This window comes from Ovis canadensis, chromosome 2 (genome assembly GCF_042477335.2).
Source record: "Ovis canadensis isolate MfBH-ARS-UI-01 breed Bighorn chromosome 2, ARS-UI_OviCan_v2, whole genome shotgun sequence".
Taxonomy (NCBI): domain Eukaryota; kingdom Metazoa; phylum Chordata; class Mammalia; order Artiodactyla; family Bovidae; genus Ovis; species Ovis canadensis.
In genome coordinates, this window is record NC_091246.1 from 234,992,099 (window position 1) to 235,014,172 (window position 22,074).

Here is a 22,074-nt window from a genome sequence, read left to right on the forward strand (position 1 = left end):
TTTATTTTTTCCATGCATGATAGCAGTTTCTAATTTCATTTTTATAAAGTCCTAGTAGCTTCCCTTCAAGTAATTCACTAGGAAATTTCTGTTTGAGTTTTATTTTCGGCAGTTTTTAGTTATAAGCAGCATGCCTGTCTGTTTAAGCAGTGAAGAGGAGAGTGTGTGTATGCGTATATTCATGTTGTAGTTATACACAAATTTTAAAAATTTGCTCCTGAGTAATGAACTCAAGGTGCAACTTCAACTAAGTGGGAAGGTATTATGTTGAGAAAAGCGTTTTCTTCAATCTTGTATTTTTCCTTTGTATGTGTTCAGTACTCAAAAACGAGAAGTCTTCTTGTGCTCTTTCTAAAAGGTATTGTCTTCTAACTTCACTACATAGAGAAGACGGGCATCTTAGCACTCATTCACCCCGTCTGTAAATTTTTTGCCCACAGAGTGAGTGGGGCGGCCTTTCCTTCTCCCACTGCTGCTGAGATGGCGGAAATTAGTCGAATTCAGTATGAAATGGAATACACCGAAGGTATTAGTCAGCGAATGAGGGTCCCAGAAAAACTAAAGGTAGCACCACCAAACGCTGACCTGGAACAAGGATTTCAAGAAGGAGTTTCAAACGCTAGTGTGATTATGCAAGTTCCAGAGAGAATTGTGGTAGCAGGTATTTTATATTTGTTTATAAAGTTTTTTGATAAACCTTTATTTTATATATTTTTATGAAAACTTTTGGAACTTTTCCAAATATTTAGAAAATGGATTGGGGCCCACTCCAGTATTGTTGCCTGGAAAATTCCATGGACAGAGGAGCCTGATGGGCTGTAGTCCATGGAGTTGCACAGCTAAGTGACTGAGCACACAGAAAAGGGGTTGAGAAATGCAACTTTACATTTTCTTCAAAAAGTTTATTAATTACCATAGTCTGAAATTTCAAATAGTATTTGTTAATAGTGCAACTAATTATTGAAGTATTATTTACGTACATAAAATGTGTGTAATTTTAAATTGTATAGCCTGATGATTTTTGACAAAAGTATACTCCTATGTAACTCTACCACAGTCCAGATATAGAACTTTTCATTATCCCTCCCTGAACAGTTTTTTATTTAGTTCTTACCCCTCAATTCCAGGCAACCATAATCTCCTTTTTATAACCAGAGATCAGATTTATCTTTCCCAGAGTTTTGTATGAATAGAATGATAACACTATATTATATACTCTTGGGTCTGGCTTCTTTTGCTTAGTGTTATGTTTTTGAGAGTCTTCGATATTATTGCTTATATCAATTGTTCTTCCATTTTCTTTCTAATATTCCACTGTGTGGATATACCACAATTAGTTTATATATTCACTTGTTGGTGAACAGTTGAGTTGTTCCCTTTTTAGTGCTATTAAGAATAAAGCTGCTATGAAGACACGTGTTTTCATATCGCTTAGGAATAAGTTGCTAGATCACATTATATCATGAACAGCTGTCAAACTATTTTTGAAATTGGTTGTACCCTGCTCTGTTCCCATCAGTGACATACGAGCACTCCATTTGCTCTGCATCCTTGCCAGCACTTTGTATTGTTAGCCTTTTTAATTTTAGCTATTCCTGGTGGGTGTGTAGTGGCAAATAACATTTGAATAAAACCAGTATCTTTTTAAAAACCTCCCTCCTCTTTATTGTTTTTACTCTCAGGAAATAATGAAGACATTCCATTTTCAAGACCAGCAGATCTTGACCTTATACAGTCAACTCCCTTTAAGCCTCTGGCTCTAAAAACACCACCTCGTGTGCTTACGCTAAGTGAAAGACCACTAGATTTTCTGGATTTAGAAAGACCTGCTCCAACCCCTCAAAATGAAGAAGTAAGTACTAGAGTTTTAACAGTATCTGAATTTGAAATAACATAGACAACAGCAAAAGTGAAAGAGGCGTCAAGAGCCTATAAATCATGTCATTAGCAATATATAATGATATCCTTCTGCATGAACCATTGATTGCTATAAATTCTGGTTTATAGATACTCAAAATATGATACTGTGCTTTTTTAAAAATTTAAATATCATATTTCAGGAAAATGACAATTTTATGGAAGGCATTAACATTCATGGGGTCTTGAAGGAAGAGCTTTTATGGCTAGGAGTCACTTTAAGCAATACAGAAAATTTGGAGAAATTTAGCATGGGAAAAAATTAACGCATCACTTTGTTATAAGAGCTGTCTGGCAGTTGGCAAAAGCTCTTTTTATCCCCTTGACACTACCTATCCTCTTGCTTGCTCCGAAGTTTCTACTGAGTTAGTTATCGTGTTATGTAAGATTACTATCCCTTTTGATCTCAATATGGCAGTGTATGGACTTACTAAGATGTTAGTAGCAAAGTTCAGATTTTGCCTTTGCTGTTGATTTAGGGCCAGTCTTGTAGAACCCCTTTGCTGTGATTTCTGTAGTTGCAACTTTTTCATTATAATTTCTAAATTCCTATGTTGTCATGATTCTAATAAAAGACAATATGCGAAGATAAGTTTTTATTAGTAATGAAACTGCCTTCGCATAGTCCTTCCTAGGAGGGTAAATCATGCACATAGTCTCCAGGAGTGCAGTTTCCCAGGACTAGGTGTAGCCTCTTCCTAGGCTGGAAGTTTGTGCTGAGGTGGCTCAGTAATATAGGTGCCAGTTTAGACATTCCATATATTTGCTTGATGAAAAGTACTAACTTTGAATCTTCACATGATGAAAAGGCACTGAGGTGAATACAGCAGGACTGTATTTAACAGACATCTTTTGAGCTTTTATGTAAGACAGTACAGAAAGACATGCTTCCTTCACAGTGGTCTGAGTGAGGAAAGACCTGTACGGCTATAAATAGTACTGTCTTGGAATGAGGGTTCTGCCAGAAGAGAAACCCTCCCTTTGATATTCCTTTAGTTTTGTTTGCCTTCTGATCTTCATGATCCCACTGTTTTAGACACTGCTTGGTGTGAATAACCAGCCTGAAAACAAGCTGAGCACTGTCATGAATGACTATTTTTATATTAAAATAATATTTTATTTTAAAATAATAAGTAAGTGGCACTTATGTTTTTGTAAATCACCTCCTTTTTTCTGAATGATTAAGGATGAGTGATAGAAAATTTTCTACCCAGATTTCCCTCAGTAGACCTAGATTCTAAGCCTGTGTGGGGTTTACTCCTACAATCGTTATGATATTTAGTCAAATGTGATAAATGTCCAAAGTGTATAGCACTGAAGTGAAAAACTGAGCCTGAGAATTAGTCTTAATTTTGAGGGCCTACTTTGCTGCTTACTAACCACATAATTTTCATCTAGTTGTTTAACTGTTCCAAGACAAGGCTCATCTCTAAAATAAAGAAGAGAATAATGCCAAGTACATAAGATTACTGATAGTATGTATAGTATGTAATTAGGTGTAATAATATGTATAGTATGGTGTATGTAATAATATGTATAGTATGTCTAGCACATGGTTCTAATTGATGTTAAAAGATCAGTAGATACAAATATCATTGTTATGAAAGTTAGCATCTTCTGGCAGAAAATATGGAAATAAGTGTCTTATCAACTGATGAATGGACAAAGAAAATGTGAGATACACACAGAAACACACACAAATACAATGGAACACTAAGCCATAAAAAATGAAAATTTGCCATTTACAACAGCACAGATGGACTTGAAGGGCATTATGCTAAGTGAAATAAGTCAGAGAAAGACAAATATGATATGATATCACTTACGTGTGGAATCTAAAACGCAACAAACTAGTGACTGTAACAGAAAAGAAGCAGACTCTCAGATATGGAGAACAAGGGGTCGGCATTAAAAACTGGGGAGTGGGAGGTACAAACTATTGGGTGTAAGAGAGGCTACCAGGATGTGTTGTACAACACAGGGAATATAGTTGGTATTCTGTAATAACTACAGAGTGTGACTTTTTAAAATTATATGAAAAAAAATAAAAGGGACCATTATAGGGGAAAATACTAAGGCATCTGAGCAGATTCTTGAGGGAGAGATAAGATCTGAATAAATCTGGAGAACCAATAAACAAAAGACCTCATGGACATTGATTTGTCCAAGATTAGTTTTTATATATAAATGCCTTCAAGTAATTTTGACTTTTGGTTTAACTGTAAAGAACTCTTGCAGTAGGCTCCAAGCCAACTCCTTTTCTGTTTTTTTTTTCCTTTTGTTCAGATGGGTAAGTGGTTCATAATCATAACCAAATTTAAACCACGCTTTGAAGTTATGTGCTGCTTAGTATGATTTTAAGTTTTGCTGGCATGACATACAGGATTTTTTCTGCTCTGATGGTGCTTATACCCTGGTGATCTATTCCCAAGTCTTTTTTAAGAGCATTAATAGATGTGGGTTTGCATTTTTGAGAATGTTAATCTTCAAGTCTGTTGTTTCACACACCAGTTGTCATTTATAATAAAATCTTTTTTTGTTAACCATTAAGTTGCCAGAGGTGTTTTTTTTTAAGCAGAAAAGTTCATGATGACTATTGTTTCAGTTATCTCCTGTGTGTGTGTATATTAGTCACTCCTTCGTGTCCGACTCTTTGTGACCCCCATGGACTGTAGCTTGCCAGGCTCCTCTGTCGATGGAATTCTCCAGGCAAAGTACTAGAGTAGGTTGCCATTTTCTTCTCCAGGGGATCTTCCCAAACCAGGGATCAAACCTGGGCTCCCACATTCCAGGCAGATTCTTTACTGTCTAAGCCGCCAGGGAAGCCCCAGTTACCTCCTGCTGCCCATTAAACCACCCTAAAGTTAGTGGCTTGAATAGAAATTGCTTATTTTGCTCATGGATTTTTGTGGGTGAAATATTTGCATCAAGCATAGTGGGGAAAGCTTGTTTCTGTTGTTTATTATCTGGGCCTAGGCTAGGAAGTCTCAAAGGCTTGGGATGACTCAACAGCTTGAGGCTGCCTTCATCTGAAGGCTTACTCACTCACAGGTCAGTTGATACTAGCTATTGTGTAGACCTCAGCCAGGATTACTGACTGGTATAACCGCACATAGCCTTTCTGTCTGGCCGCTTGGGTCTTGGTGCTATTGTTCCACACAATGAAAGGGGAAAAAAGCAGAAGCCTTAGTGTTGTCTCTAATTTAACCTTAGAAGTCACATTTATCATTGTAGCAGTCACTAGCCTACCTAATTTCAAGGGAAGGAAACAGATTCATCCTTTAATTCCATCTCTTTAATGGAAAGAGATCAATGATAACATTTTGTACAAAGAGCATGTAAGGTGGAAGATTGTAACTATTTCTAGAATGCTAAAACATTTAAGCATGTGAGATTTCTTTTAGTTTTCAAGTATCTAAACTAATCTGAATTTGTTTTAACCTCAGAAGCCTTATTTGTACTATTTACAAATCTATCCCATTTCCTATAGTGTAAGTGCCTTTAAAAGCTGTTGTGAATTGTTCATTAAGTAATGCAAGTATTGATGCTGGGAAAGATTGAGGGCAGGAGGAGAAGGGGACAACAGAGGATGAGATGGTTGGATGGCATCACCGGCTCAATGGACATGAGTTTGGGTAAACTCCAGGAGTTGGTGATGGACAGGGAGGCCAGGCGTACTGTGGTTCATGGGGTCGCAAAGAGTCAGACGTGACTGAACTGAACTGAGTGTAAGTATGTTGCATAATTATAATAAATAAAAATATTAATAATTGTACCAGGTAAGATTGAGACTTAAAAAAGCAACTAGAAGTCACTCTTTTCATAAAGAAGATAAGCATTCCTAAGTTTATCTGCATTATAGTAAGTAGAGGTTTTTTCCTTAACATGCCCTGCATATAATACACACACTGAGTAGCAATTCATGGTTGTGTTCTTTTTTAATTTTGTGAGTAGCCTTAGATTAAGGTCCTTTTGATGCTAAGCAACTACTAAACTACTAAGAATATTTTCTGTTCCTTTCCCTTTCTTTGTGCCTAACAGATCCGTGCAGTTGGCAGGCTAAAAAGAGAACGCTCTATGAGTGAAAATGCTGTTCGCCAAAATGGACAGCTGGTCAAAACTGACTCCATGTGAGTAGAACCACTAAGCATTGTATCTCATTCGTAAGTTGTCTCTATACACTGCCTGTCCCATCCTTTTCTAAATGGTTTACTTACTCTCAAATATTTAAAAAGAAAAAAAAAGGATGAAGTGTATGTTTTATACCTAAGAACCTGAAGAAAAAAGTCATTTACTTCTAATAGTGTTTGCAGTTTATTATGTAATACATTTACATCAAGTTTAATATTTTTATAGTACTCTTTATAACCTTAAATTTGGGGAAAGAAACAAAGCATAAATACTTTGTTAAGGAAACATCTTCATTTTCAGGTTACTAAAGAATATAGCATAAGCAAATGGCATTTTTTTTTCTTTCCAGGATTATGTTTTTAGCTCTCTTCCTACTGAGTCACAGAATTCTTAGACCCTTTTCATTTTCTAAAAATTTAAGTACATTGTTTAAAGGACTGTTTGTGTAAACCTTTCTTTCTCATTTGGTTACATTATCATACCCTGATCTTAAAAACTACCCCTACCATTAGATGTTTTAAACTGGACAAGTGAGTTTTGTTGTTTTATTAAAATTGGTTGGTTTTTTAAATAAAATATCCCTTTAAAAACTGGTCAGAATTTTTTAAGTTTCAAAGCCATTGGTGATTTAAATTATGTAAGTTACTGTTTCTTCCTCATTAAATTTTCAACTTTCATACGCTCATTTATCATGAACCTGATTTGATGTCAGGTATCACGTTAATTTCTCTGGGAACTAGGAAAGAATTAGGAGGTGATAATGTCTCTCACAGCTTGCAAACCTAGATTAAAAGCAAGACATTTAAATTTACATGGAAAATAGCATACAATACAATTATGCCATTTGTATTAAACCGGATGAAGTTTTAACTTGGGCCTGACTGAAGAATATAGGGACGCAGAAGGGACTTTGATGGGGATTGAGTCTCTCTTTTTCTGCATTAGGTGCAGAGGAGAACTGTAACTGTTTTCATTCCTTGGGGAATCTTGAAATGCTTCCTAAAGTAGGTAAAATTATTCTGAAGCATAATATAGGGAGATAGAAAGTTTGAAAGAATATATGTCTCCTTCAGGAAAGGCTTAGCTGAAAGGTTCAGCCATTTTTAATAATGAAATTTTTTGTGATAATTGTATGTTTTCCTACAGGTCCATGGCTTGCAGTGATGGCCAGTCCATGGAATTCCTTTTTTTAGACTATGTTAAAATATGTTACACAAATGGTGAAAAGACTACCTAATTTATGGTGAAGGTAGCTTCTTTTTTGTTTGTTTGTTTGAAGGTAGCTTCTTGATATTTAGAACTTTCTGAGAATGATTAAACATAGATCTAAGGGCTTTTGTTATTTTCTATTTGTAATATTTTTTAAGGCACCAAAAGTTTCTAATTAACTTTCCTGTTATATAAAGATATTGCTTTTTATTTAGGCCCATGATTACTTTGAAATTTCCCATAATGAAATAAAAATAGGACTATTTTACTATAGCATCACTTTTGGTTTTTTCCCTCGCACAGTATGTATTACTGATAGCTAAGTTCAGTTGACAAGAAAGGAAACTGCTCTGCTCTATAATATATAAAAATCAGCCTTATGAAGCATGAGTTAGAGTAAATGACTTAGTTCATAGATATTTTTGCAGTTACGTGATCAAAGTTCCTCAGAAAAGATGAACAAAGTTAGCTAATATTTGAATTATTTGTTTAAGTCCCTTGAAAGGCATTTTCTAGATCAGGGGTACCGCAGTCCCCAGGCCACGAACCAGTACTTGTCCGTGGCCGGTTAGGAACCAGGCCACACAGCAGGAAGTGAGCAAGCCTGCAAAGCTTCTTCTGTATTTACAGCCACTCCCCGTCGGTCACATGACAGCCTGAGCTCCACCTCCTGTCAGATCAGTGATGATGTTAGATTCTCATAGGAGCACAAACACTAACGCTAGCATCAAGGCAGAATGTCCTGAGATTGCCACAAGAGAGAAATAAAGTGCACAATAAATGTAATGTGCTTGAATCATCCTGGAAACATCCCCGTCCCTGCCCCTCTGGGGGAAAATTGTTTGCAACCAGTCTTTGGTGCCAAAAAGGCTAGGGACTGCTATTCTAGATGTTTAATAAAACAGAATTTCATGTTTTAATTTTTGGTTGTAAAAATAGCATGAATATTTAACTAGACAGTTTTTTGCAATAGAATGCTTACTTTCCCTAACCATACTTTTTGTTTTGGTAGTTAGGTATGTCACCATGGTAAGATACTTAACCATCTTTTTGTTGATAGTGTAACCTTGCCCTTTCTTCTGCTGCTGTTATTAATTTTATTATTTATAATTGTATTCATCTTTAAGAATCTACGTTTAATAAACTTTCAAATTTTTATATAATGAGCAAATTATGTATTTAATGCTGGTAATATGGTAAGGAAGAAACTATTAACATGGTTCAGCTGTATTTTACCTCTACTAAAATAATTATTGGACTCTTCTGTCTTTACCTACTTCAGCCTTTTCTCTGTGATGTAATCTGATTATGTGTCATTGTACATGAACCTTTGCCTGCCTCCACTTTATTTTATTCCTTGTATTTAGGAATAGAAGTCCATAGGAGTATAAGAGCAGGAGCGGCGGCCTTGTTCTCTCACTTACTTTCAAAGAGATAGTAGGGCTTATTATTGACACGAAAATGATCAGTAGATTCGTATTTAGCTTTTTTCTTTGTGTTATAAAAGCTGAATATGTAAAAGAAGCATAATTATTATTTAAGGTGGCACAGATCAGATTCTGCCCCAAGAAATAAAATTTCAAGGTTCCAGGCACCGATTTCTACACTGGAGTACACGTAAGATTTTATCTGTCTGCTCTGCTTTTCACAACTAGGAGTTTTAATTTTGCAGGCTTTGTGACACTAATATTTCACCAGGTAATTGGCATGTACTGCCCTAATTCTCTTACTGTTTGGCTTTTAAGTACCTCTGTTTTAGGATTTCTCAAGCTGTTACCATACACTTTGTTTAAAAAAAAAAAAAAGCTAGATCAACTAAGGAAGTTATATGATTTGCAGTATAATGGTACAAGTAGAATGGAATAATTTATACCAGAAATCCTTTCTAGTTCCTTTATTCTGCTTTGATTGGCATATTAGTTCTCTGTGGACTCAGTTCAACCAGATTCAGTGCTTTCAATCTTTAAAAAATTTTAGCACACTGTCTTTTTGTTTATTTTCACTCAGAAGGAGAAAAGGAGTCTAAGTATAATGAGTCATTTTAAGTTTTTTTTTTAATTCCGTATATTAAAATTAAGCTTTGGAAGAATATTTTGAGATCGTTAAACCCAACTGTGTGTGTGACACAGCAAGGGATGGGAATGAGTGGCCTCTTAAGGGGAGGGGACACTTGGGCATGCAGTATAAGATTCAATAGCTAGTGTAGCTCTCAAGTACCAGAAACCGTTATAAAACCAGTGATTTCTCTCTTAATTCTTATTTTCTTATGATACTTCAAAGACCTAGTAAATTACCTTAGTGGAAAGAAATTAAAACTTTATTTAAAATTTCAAGAGAAATGGTGCAACATTTGTGATTCAGTGAAAACTTTTTCTTCCCTTTCTGACTGTTTTACCTTTACTATATTTTTGGAAGAGACTAGAGCCTCACCAAAGAGATTATCCTCACAGTTTGAGAAACACTATTCCTATGAAAACCCGTGGAAAAAAGAGGTGTTTGACTTTGGATTTACATTATAATAATAGTTATGCCAAGTCAATTTTCATTTAAATTTGAGTTCTAACATTGGCTAGTGTTGTTTATTCAACACTCGCATAGTAAGAGTTCATACAGGCATGAGAGAGAGCTATTACTAATGAAATAATATGACAAACATAAGTACATTCTTCAAAATTTCCTCACTTTTATAAAAGAAAAAGGTAAAACTGAGATTTTGCTGTTGTGTAACATTACTAGGATGAATTTGTCATCAACATGCATTTTTACCTAATCACTAATACTGTAACATTTGCTTGAATAATCTCAGTGCCTTTGCAGAATGTTTACTGATTTTTCACAGGAGTTCATGTGTCAAAACAAAAAACCAAAGTCACTCCACTTTGAGAGATGAAACTCAGCTCTGAAAGCACTGTTTCCTGTCACGGTTAATGCCCCCAGTGCTGGGCATCCCAGCTAGCATCAGGCCTGTCACTAACATGGGGCTTATTCTTTTTCTGTTCTTAGATTTGTTTATTTTTAGAGAGACTTGCAAGACTGCTTAAAGCTTTGAAAAGAAAGAATTACTAGACTCTTTCTTCTAGTTAGTGTAGCTATGGTCATCTTATGATTTAATCATTCAGTTCATCTGTAGATAAAAATAGATTAACCATTAAGGGCATTTAATCTGTATGTATACTGCCCAAACTGTTATCAGTGTATGAATACTTCCTACTCTGATTTTGCTGTTTATGAAAGATTGTTTATGAAAATTTAAGTTTCTTAACTAATCTTTGAAACTTTTGAGAAAGTTTTCTTTTGAGAAACAACCTGAAATCCAAATATGTTTTTGATGTTAATCTTTGATGAAATATCTTTACTAGCATTAATTTTATCTTTCTACATTAATATGTTTTCTTATTAAGTTACCATTGAGGACTGTGTATGGGTTTTTTTCCACTTAATACCATATTCTAATTTTATATGATCGTAGAATCTTAGAATTGAAGATGATCTTACAGACTTTTTAAAACTCAGTCTTCTGTGCATTTCATCTGAAGAATGCTTTGCAGTTAATCTGAAAATAATTTATGCTTGATGACCTGATTTCCCGTGTATGGACAGGAAACACTTGTACTTTTAGAGTTTAAATAAACAATTCCTATTGCTTATTTCTGACAAAGTGAGTTTTCTCCTGGAAGCCTTCTTTCCTTTTGAATTCTGATGGGCAAAAGTCCATCAGTTTTTTCATGGATTTGGATTCAGTTTGTTGGCATTTTTGCTCTAATATTATAATTCTAAATAGTGATCATTATAGACTTTATATAGGTAGCTCATTTATATACTATTTCAAATTGGTATATGCAGTGTTCAATTTAAGCCCCAGAATATGAAGGCAAAAGCTTCAATTATGTCAATAGACATTGTCCTGAATAGGCTTTTAAAACTTGCTTAAGTCAGTTTAGCTAGGTATGATGGTGTTGCTGTCAAGAGCAGTGTCAGATGGATGCCTGTTTATGTTGGTGAAGAACTGGCCATTTTATTCCTGCCTCTGGTGACACTTTTCTAACATGAATTGAGTCTGTTTTCTTAGAAGGAGCAAGAACTTCAGGTATTCTCTATGCTGCCTGAAGAGAACGTTGAGTACAAGCCTAGTACGTAGACTTTGAGTCCCAGATATACTGTTTCTTTTACTCTTTTTGGATACCCAGTTCAGATTCTGCCAAGTACCATGGATGGAGAAGGCAATGGCAACCCACTCCAGTACTCTTGCCTGGAAAATCCCATGGATGGAGGAGCCTGGTAGGCTGCAGTACATGAGGTTGCTAGGAGTCAAACACGACTGAGCAACTTCACTTTCAGTTTTCACTTTCATGCATTGGAGAAGGAAATGGCAACCCACTCCAGTGTTCTTGCCTGGAGAATCCCAGGGATGGGGGAGCCTGGTGGGCTGCCGTCTCTGGGGTCGCACAGAGTTGGACACCACTGAAGCGACTTAGCAAAAGCAGAGTGCCATGGATCAGTTGATATTTATTATTGTTGATAAGCTATGTATATTCCAGAAGATTCCTAGTCTGTGGACAGATGTTTCAGGTGACCATCCATGAGTCTGCATCTGAAAACTTGCATTTATCTTGACACCATGAGGCCTCATTCAGATGGTGAATCAGCCCTGACAGATTACTTTCTCAGTATGCCAAGATTTGGCTTAAATCTCTCTTTTAAGTAGTCCTTTGGAAAACATGGTTTTCATATATTTTGTACTTTTTCCTTTGGATAATCAAGACATTGAAAGTTATTCACAAAATTATGGAGAAGATTTTGTTTTTAATTTTCTGGGAATCTGGGAATAATAGTAGATGATAGTTACCCTTTCAGAAATTATCCCACTCATTTCTCGGTTCCCCAAAATATTAAGTAAGTAAAGATTACACGGATCAAAGTACAATCTTTTATCTTTCAATTGTTCACTATCTTCTCCACCTTCACTCTTTTATATATAATATGCAGGGATGAGGCTTAGCCTAAGGTGTTCTTGCCCTGACGCTGAGAAAAATTATTGAGCCCACATCCCATAGTTCTCTTATTGTAACAAAACATTGTAACAAATTGGATGCCAAGTCCTTAAATCAGTTAAATACCTCACATTGCTGATCATGCTCTAAAATTAGTTCTCTGAAAATAAGAATCCAGATTAGAACTGTAAAATCACTTCACTGAAATGTGCTTAGCTTTTAGGAGAAACTGTAAGTGGAACCAAAGACATTATAAGTCTCAACTCACACATAAAAGAATGACCAAGATTATTGTCACTAAGAAACCAAAAAAATGATCATTTAACCTCCATCTGGATAATTTAAAAAGTATCCTTGCCTTTTGAATGTATTCACAGAATTGGTCACTTAGCCAGGGAACGTATGCTTTAATTGAGTAATCAAAATGCTTTTTGTTGGCTTTCCGAAACTTTGGTTCATCTTTAAATTTACTCGTCATAAACTAATTTCTTCATTGTCTTTGTGAAGTATTTGAAATTGGCATTTTCATGGAATCCCTTTTGTTTTATGCATGTAAACTTTGCCTGACACCTGTATCCTGAAATTCCCTATCTTACTCTTCTGATCGTCTGTAAGCTGCAGTGCCCTGTTGTTTGTTAAGAGGCTTGGGTTTACGCTAAGTAAAGAAGGCTGTTTCTCCAGAGTCGGGGGTTGCAGATGCTCTGCCGTAGTTCTCTTCCCTCTTAAAGTTGTTCTTTCATATTCAGTCTTTTAATTTGATGCTTAAAGCTACACAGTTACAGATGCTTCATGGTAGCTGGGTTTTTAAAAAACCACAGAAACAATTTAACATGTTTATTAACTTATTTGGCCTGACTCTTTGGGGGGAAAATGAAGGGTGGGGGAAATGGGCAAGAAAACTAAGCTAATTTTTAAAATATGAGTGTTTGGGGAAAATGTTGAGCTGGGGTTTTATGAAAATCTGACTTGAGTGTTTTTCTCTTCATTTGCTGTGCTTGTGTGAACAGTGTGACACCATCGCCACCGCAGGTTCGGGTTTGCCCTCCCCGTATGTTACCTGAAGATGGAGCTAATCTTTCCTCTGCTCGTGGCATTTTGTCGCTTATCCAGTCTTCCACTCGTAGGGCTTACCAGCAGATCTTGGATGTGCTGGATGAAAATCGCAGGTGACTGGCCATCACTGACTTGCCAACTTTTCTGCATTATTTTTTGGCTCCTTATTAGTGGACTGTGGTGTCTTCCTTTTATGTTTGCACCTTTGTCTCCTTCTCAGATGCAATGATTTAAAGAGCTTGCTTTGCTTTCTTTTAATTTGAAATTATTGTCCAAAATTCACATTTCAGAATATTCTGTTAGCTTCTCTCCAGTCGAGGTATGGCGGGAGGGGGTGGGATACAGTTAATAACTACCTATACACGGGAAATATAGATTTTTTTTTTCCCCCCCAAGACTTGCTGAGCTGTTCTAAGGACTTGATTCCATTTTGGATGTGCTGAGGGGTACTTTTGTATCCAGTGTGGGATGTTAGGCTGAATTGTACTCATTTTTGTTAGTAAGTCTTTAATCATTTATGATACTAATGTGGTTGGATTAGTAAGCAAATCTGAGAAGATGAAGTCAGTGTAGCTGCCAGGGCTTTTTTTTTTTCCCTTTGTTCTTCACTAGGGATTTCTAAGCCTGTGCTAAAAATCCCAGGTGCTGTTGTCTTTTTATTAATAATACTGATTGTTCTCAGTATGGATGGCATGTCTCACTTTTGAATGTATCCAGGTAAAATCACTAGCAGTATACCTAGAATTGTTCATTCAAATGAATTTTTTTTGCTATTATTTTGAATACCTTTTTCTCCTTGCTTCATTAGTAGATAGTGTTTTAAGAAGATGAAATTTGAGAGCTTTTTGGCAGAATGTGAGGAAAGTACAGTCAATTTCACTTCAACTCTAAACATTTTATGTAGTAATAACTCTGTTGAGTCAGTGCTTGAATTTTCATAATCATTTTATTAGGCTGTTGACTTTGCTTTTTGAAGAATTCCCAATAAATTAAGCAGGCCTTTCCAGTAAACCTTCTTTCTTACCTTTGGAACTGACATGTCTCGTGACTGCTCTGAACAAACTTTTGCTTATTACCTGTTCTTGAGCCTCACGCAAGCCCCAGGTGTTTCACCATCCTTGATGAACACCCGTCGTTCTGCTGGACTAGGGTTCCTGACCCTTCCCAGGGTTCCCATACGTGTGGGCCCAGGGACTTAAAGCCACACTAGAAAGAGCATAACAGAGAAAGCTCATGGCAGGGGCAAAATTGCATTTATGTGTACATGTATTCATGTATAGGTGTGGGTGTGTGTGGGTGTATATATACCCATGTTATGAATATGGGATATATATGTGTATATATATCCCTCCCTAAGGGTTTAGAGTCCCTCTTACACTCTTTAAAGCTTCAAGGACTATATTAGATTATAAGAAACATCATGGTTTAGAACAAAAAGCTTGGATTAAAGGGATCGGATTTAATCTTGGTCCACCGCACTGAATAATTAGCCACATGCTGACCTTGGACAAATTGCCTAGCTTCTCTGGGCCTTGTTTTCTTCACCTGTTAATATTAATATTACCTAGTTTTCTGGATTCTTGTGAGGACTCTTCTTTCCTCCCCTGTCTTTATTTTAAGATATAAAGATGGCCTCAAATTTTTTGTTTAGTGTCATGAGAGATGCTTTAAAAGATATTGAATATAAAGTACCTGGCACTTGACTAATATTTCCAAATGCCTGTTTTCTTCTCCCTCCCTAACATAGATTTATTCTTTACCAGGTATCCTCTTTAACTTTTTAATTGTAATAGGTCCTTAGAAGAGGCTAGATTGTTGGGTCAAATTCTATTATATCAAATGCTATTACAGTAAAAATAGATGAATGGGAAACGTTTTATAAATCCTGTATAGATGACAAAGATCCGTTCCCCTGTATACACACAGCTCAATGCAGTATATGGAAAAATAGTTGGATTTTTTTTAATCCATAATGAAACAGTTTTGCCTTAAATTCAAAAGTATAAAATAAGAAATCTTATTAATTGTAAAATTTGCTTTCTATTCTTTTATTTATGAAAAATTATCTTGAGCTTTAAGTGATTTTTTTTTAATTGAAATAAATTGACACTTTTAAAAATTCCCTTTTCTGGGAAGGAAGTATTTTTCTTATTCACTGTAAATGAGAGTTTTAAAAAATTCATAAAGTAGTTTTAGTAATAATTCTTCGCTCCTGTATATATACCTTGGAACCTGGAAGAGTAGATTATCATTAGTATTATTGGTTGCTTTCAACTTGAAAGGTTTTTCTTTTCCCCGTTGTATTTACTAATCTAAGTGTTGTGCAAGATTTAATCAGAGTTGTAGATGTCAAATTAGTTTTTATTTCTATTAGGAGAACTGTCTAGCTTGATTTATCAGATACAAGAAATAGGAATGTGAAATTTGGATAATGTTCTACTTGCATGACTATTAAATAATATTGCATATAAAGTTTGAAGTGCTTTTATGTTCCTTGCTCTGTACGTCTTTTTTTTTCTTTTCTACTTTTTATTCCTGGCTGTTATGCTAATACAGTGTCTTACCTTTGGTCTTAAGCCATCGCATTAGATACAGTTAATAAAGTTAGAACTGTTTGACAGGAAGAATGAAAAAAACCTTTCTGCCTGTTTTATTATCATAAAACAATACATTTGTGCAGTTGCTTGGCGTAAGAACTATTTTTAGTTTATACTCTGAGGGTCACTGTTGAAAGATTTATGTATTTTGTTTTTGTTTTCTCATCTTGAGAACTTATATGACCCAAAACCAAGTTCAACGTGAAAACAAAGTTAAATTCTAGGTATACATTAGAAAAGTTTACTTACATAGGTCAGTGCTGTGCATTTGGAAACTGAGGTATAAGAAAAAAAATTTACCAAAGCATCTGAAATAGCAAGTACCAGGTGTGTTCTTTGGATTTAAAAATGCTGTTTAGTCCTTGCTAGTTAGGAAATCCTCACATCTCCTGACACCTTCTAGAGCTCTGTATCTCACTCTCCAATACAAAATATTAATGTTTTAAAAAAGAAACTTAATACCTCTGAAAGAACACTATCTAAGTACTCAGATTATTCATGCTAAGCATGCTTAACTTTTATACTTGAGGGAGTCCCCTAACAGTCCAGTAATTAAGACTCCGCTCCTCACTACAGCTGCTGGGGACATAGGTTCGAGCCCTGGTCAAGGAACTAATATCTCACATGCTGCTCAAGCACAGTCAAAAAAAGGAAGGGGCTTGATTATTTCTGGCTTTGATTCAATAGAATAAGAAGCCAATTCGTAAATAATTTATATTTTTTGCAATTATCCATGTAAATACATTACTTGGAAGACCTAGAAATGCAGAGTTGCAGTTGAGACAGTATCTGTTATTTATAATTTATCTTTTTAAAAAATACAGATAATTCCTGGTACATCTACCTTGTTAACTTACTGTAACAGTTTCCATGTTTTTTTTTTTTTTTTAGCAAAAAACATTCTACTAAGACCATTTATTTACTGAAAAATGTTGATATACAAGTTAACACTGGAAGAGCCTTGAATCTCATTCCCTTTTACCACTTCAGTTACAAAACATATTTTCAAACCTAAAAAGATTTTTTAATATATTAAATCTTACTTATTTTCAAATTTTAAATGATTCTTTAATGTATTGTCATATTTACAGTAGAAAGTGGTACTTGAATATAGTTTATAACTTTGCCAAACACCTGTCTAATTTACTTTTATATTATATGTGTCAATTGCCAGTGTGAGAAGACAAAATGAAATACATTGTGAAAGGTAAAGACTGCATTATTTTCTGGCTCTGCATAAAAGGGAAATCTCTGTGGTGGAATATGTTGGATATGGCAGATCCTTTTGAGCATATGCTTGAATTTTTTTAAAAAGCTTTCGGTAGCACACAGCAGTGGCTTCACTTTTAACCTTTCTCATGTTAGTGTGATATAGGATCAGAAAGTAAGTTTTCCTAACGTCACAGAATAAATGAATTAGTAGGATGGGATGAGTTAAAAAACCTGCCTCAAGCATTATGATTTCTTACTGTTCTTTAGCCGACAAAGAAGTTTAATATCTGACTCAAAAGTCCCTTCCCCTCTAGGTTCTGTAAATTTCTTTAAGCACCAGTAGTGCCTTTAGGAAACATACAACCTAAGCATTAAGATTTTCTCTTATAAACTGATGTGAAGTAAAATAGTGGTCTGTATTGTAACAAAAATTCTACAGCGCCAACTTTCAGAAAAAAAGTAGTAACGTTTGGTGTTAAATGTTTCCTCTAAGAATTGTGTTGATACTTAAATTCAGGTAAAACCTGATCAGCCTGTAGAGAATGAGACATTCGAAATAGAATAATAATTCTTCAAATCCTTAATGTGGCTTCTGCACCCCAACCTCCTTTCTCTGGTTATAAGTATTGCTGATTACTTTTGGAGGAGTTGACCAGTGACTACATAGAGCCTTTGTTTCCTGATTTAAAAAGTAAAATTTATTGAAAAGGTTACCTCTTACCAGTAGAGAACTAATTGTTCTCTAGAATCAAAGTATTTACTCAGTGAAAATCCCCACAAAGTTTCCCAGTGCACCTTAGTCTTCATTTCCAGCAGCCCTGAGCGTCACTCCTGGTTGCCTCTCGGAATTGGACGCACACATCCAGTTGCACTTCCTGTGACGTGCTGTATTATGCCCTCAAGACCTGTCCCCAGCCTCCTCAGCTCCAGAACTGAGCTCCAGTTCTGCTCTTGGGAGCTGAGGGTTTGCGTGACCCAGCTGTGTTAGGATACGAGGCACTAAGCAAAATTAATGAGGTGGGAGGCAAGGAATTGTGGCAAGTGGGAGTTGCTTCAGATTTTTAGCTTTCAAGATAGCTGTTAATACCAGATGAGCAGCCATGACCACGCAGGTGCTACTAACCAGTTCTTGACATGCTTCTAAAGTTGCCGATGGTGTTTTTCTTTTCCAACTCGAAGCGAGGAGTTACACATTTTGAACAGAATTAGTAGGATGTCAAGTACGAGCACCAAAAAATTATTTTATATGTTGGTGCTATTTTGTTACGAAAATAAGAGGATCCCTTTGTTTTCTAACTCATTGTAAAATGCTCAGTTCATGAAAGTCATAGCATGGAGGACAGCGAGACAAAGATACGTAAAGTATTTGAAATATATTATATTGTATTGAAACATACAATAAAATCCTATTTGACATTTATTTGTCTTATTTTTGCTTTTATTTTATTACTCTCTGTCTCCTGATTCTGTCTTGTGCCTTCTCCTGCAAAACCCCGCCTTAGACCTGTGTTGCGTGGTGGGTCTGCTGCCGCCACTTCTAATCCTCATCATGACAACGTCAGGTAAACTCTGAGACTTTGTAATTACCAGGATGAACAGTTGGTTGAATGTGTTTTATTTTGCAGGACGTAATGCATGCAGTAGCCATGCCTTTAGATTATAGCTTTAACTTCTAGAGTTTTCTCTAGGTGGACCCCCTGCTTTTCTGAGAACAGTGAGTCTAATCATTCATGACATTTGGCTGAGAGGGTATAAAGAAAAAGTTATAATACATTACCATGTGAACATCTAAGACGGTGTATTTAAACACAGTTTTAATGGACGATCATGCTAGTACACAGAAAAAAAGAATCTTAAACCTTGCTTTATGTGCATTATGTTAATTGTTACCTGAGGTTCTGTCCAGCATTTCCTTTTTAGTTGTTAATTATCTATAATGTCACTTGGTCACTTTCACTGTATAGATAAACATGTCTGTAAAGCATCATTTTAAATTGGGGAAATTAGGATTGACAGCCTGAGAGGTTAAATGTTTAGAAAGAGAATTTGGTTTTTAAGCACTTTTGTCATCTGTTGATGAAGCCTTTCTCTCTTATTTTGTCCCTTTCACTTTGAGTTGTGCTTAGCCTAAAGTAGGTATGTCTTCCTGTTCTGCATAAAGACAGGTAGAATGGCACGTACTAATACTTAAGGTTCTCAAGCACCCAAATTCTCATTTCCCAAGTTGTACGGTTGAAAAAAAATGGTTGGTACAATAATGACACCATTACTGTAATTTTTTCAGAGCCAATTTTATTTATTTTAAGCAAATCTGCAGCAGTAGATTTCAAACTGGCAGCATTACTTCAATGATGAGAGGAAGCGAGCTGGCACATTCATCTTTAGGCAGAAGAGGGAAACATGGGTTTCTCATTAATACTAAATTCTGATTGGAAGATTGAAGAATGTGTCCTTAGGAGTCCCATTCCACTCAACTGACTATTTTTACATTATCAACAAGTTTTTCCTTGTGTATTTCTCATACATTTGTGATCCTTTTATTTTTCTGTTATTTTCAGCCAATAATCTGACTTAGAATTTCTTACAGAGATTTTAGGTCTGATAAATAACATGTTCTGGTTAAAACACACATTTTAAGTTGAATTATACAGGTAGAGTCTTTTGCATATCCTTAGATTTCTTAGCAAACGAAGATTTCCTTTACAGATATTTAAAACTATAGTTGGTTCAGAATGTAAGTTGTGGGGAGTTCCTTTCAGTCACAGTTCACTCCTCTGCATTCAGTCTGGGTCTGTTTACCTTCGAAGCAGTTGCTTCTGTTGTTTGATATTTTTCCCCCCAATTATTTATCTCATATATGGCCTCACAGAAATAGAAAACTTCTATTTTGAGGATAAAGTGTAGAGAAGAGGAATCTTCAACCTTTATTTTTTTTCCACTAACTGTTTAATAATTCTGCTTAATGTTAAGAGGAATTCAGATGTTTGTAAACCCATAGTTCTAGCACCTACTGACTTAGTAGCATACTTCTCTACCCAATGCTGTTATTCTCAGTATGTCAGTATATTTGCTCTATTTCCATGACAGAAAGGGCAGATCACCTACTGACTTGGTAGCTTACTTCTCTACCTGATGCAGTTACTGTCAGTATTCCAGTATATTTGCTGTATTCTCCCATAAAGGAAAGGGCAGATTAGGAGAAAGCAAGTTAACTTAGCCATAAAAGGAGTATTTAGAGATTCTAGGTTATCTGAAGTCAGTACACACCAAGTGTCATTGAAACGGCAACCTATATAATTCTAATTGGTGTTCAGAATGATGGAACTGCAGGAGTATAAAGTTAAAAATTGTTTCACATTATTTATTAAAGTATTTTTGAATTGTTTTCAGTAGCATTTATAGCAAAAGGATTTTCTAAATAGACTTGTCTTTAACATGTCTGAATGAAAAATATAATTCTCTTCATACTCCTTTGTACCCCTTTGTATGGTAACGTGCTTTTTGTTATGGGGACTTGCTTAAAGTATTAAAAACATGATGTATGTGCCAACTCTAGATTACATAGGAGTAACTTTTAAGTCTGATTTATTTATAATCTGCTCATTCAGAAAAGTTAGTGAGCCATTTTATTGAAATAGCCATACAGGATTAAATAGTCTGTACACGTGTGAAGTGAATTATCAGGTATGTAAGTTGTATCTTAAAATATATTTGAAAAGTGGAAGTCGAGGCAGAGAGGAATAATAGCATTTGTGTGTTTCTCAGTAGTTGATTGTCATTTATTTAAAAATCAATGCCCCTTTAGAAGTAACTGCATTTGAACAAGAAGAACTTTGTAATGTTTTCTCAAGTTTGTCTTAGTGGCCTCCCAGCATTATTTTGTACACAGCTCCTTAATTACGCTACTTAAATTCTGGATCTGAATGTAGTGGCAAGGTGTGTTCAGGTTATTTTAGAACCGCTTCTCTGGAGATGCAGGAGAGATTAGATGATTGGAAATAAGAAGTGAAGAGTAGAAATGGCAAGAGGGGAAGTAGAAATGGCAGTGAGAAGAGATGGAGAAATAAAGAATGATCAGTGTTAGGCTTCTAGCTGGAGTTTGCTTACTTTGTGTTCCCTGCCAGTGAGTCTCAGCAGGGACTTCTGAGCAGTGACAACTCTCAGATCTTTTCAACCAGGTATCCTTTTTTAACACTGCCAATCTCTGAGTTGAAAAGTGTCTCCTTATTTACATCCTTAGTCAGAGTTTCTCCTCTTTCTCTGACCTTCAAAACACTTTCCCAAGATTGTAGATAGTTGTTCCCTCAAGTTCTTCTCTTTATTAATACCCATTCAGATTGATAAATATTTTAATAATTTGTACTGTTAAATACCAGTCTTTATAACAGTCCTCTGAGCATTACATAATATGTTATGTGACTTGCAAGGTACTTTTAGTTCTGTTCTAATATTAAATCGTGTTTTATTTCTCAGGTATGGCATTTCAAATATAGATGCAATGATTGAAGGAACTTCAGAAGACATGACAGTTGTAGATGCAGCTTCATTAAGACGACAGGTATTTAATGTACCAAACAGCATGTGACCCTAAATTCCATTCAGGTTACATGTAAAGTGGTAGTTCCTAACATTTTATCCATTTTATCGGTTTTGTCTCCATTGTAACCCGTGAATTGAAATACTTTCTCTATCAAACTATTAAACTGTAATTGATATTCCCATTTTGATTAAAGATATATTAAATCACAGTTTACAGGTTTTCATCAGGATAAAACAGTATTACCAAAATGGATTGGTGTAATTCTAGCCAGTAACACAGAGTGTTAACATTTTAAGCAAATCTATACAGCTGTATATTGCTCTGGAGCTGGGATAACCCTTCAGAGTTGGAGCAAGGAACCTGGGCCTTTAATGCCATCACAAACCAGTTGTTGGATGCACACTGTCTTCATAAGGGAGCATGA

The 22,074-nt window shown here is 35.5% G+C and overlaps 1 protein-coding gene across 43 annotated transcripts in view; it reads left to right on the forward strand.

Annotated features, from left to right (window-relative positions):
- The window catches only part of MFF (mitochondrial fission factor), a 33,674-nt gene that overhangs the window by 4,879 nt on the left and 6,721 nt on the right, over positions 1–22,074 (forward strand). For 12 of the 43 annotated variants that reach the window (XM_069578437.1, XM_069578442.1, XM_069578438.1 and 9 more), the window contains 5 exons: positions 441–661; positions 1,683–1,852; positions 5,959–6,047; positions 18,613–18,672; positions 21,584–21,668. In XM_069578437.1, the coding sequence (XP_069434538.1) occupies positions 481–661; positions 1,683–1,852; positions 5,959–6,047; positions 18,613–18,672; positions 21,584–21,668 (585 nt within the window). In that variant the 5' untranslated portion in view covers positions 441–480. Of the gene's footprint in view, positions 1–440; positions 662–1,682; positions 1,853–5,958; positions 6,048–8,799; positions 8,875–13,255; positions 13,415–17,072; positions 17,106–18,612; positions 18,673–21,583; positions 21,669–22,074 lie in introns of all 43 variants that reach the window. The other 31 variants (XM_069578447.1, XM_069578436.1, XM_069578434.1 and 28 more) reach the window with 5 other exon arrangements.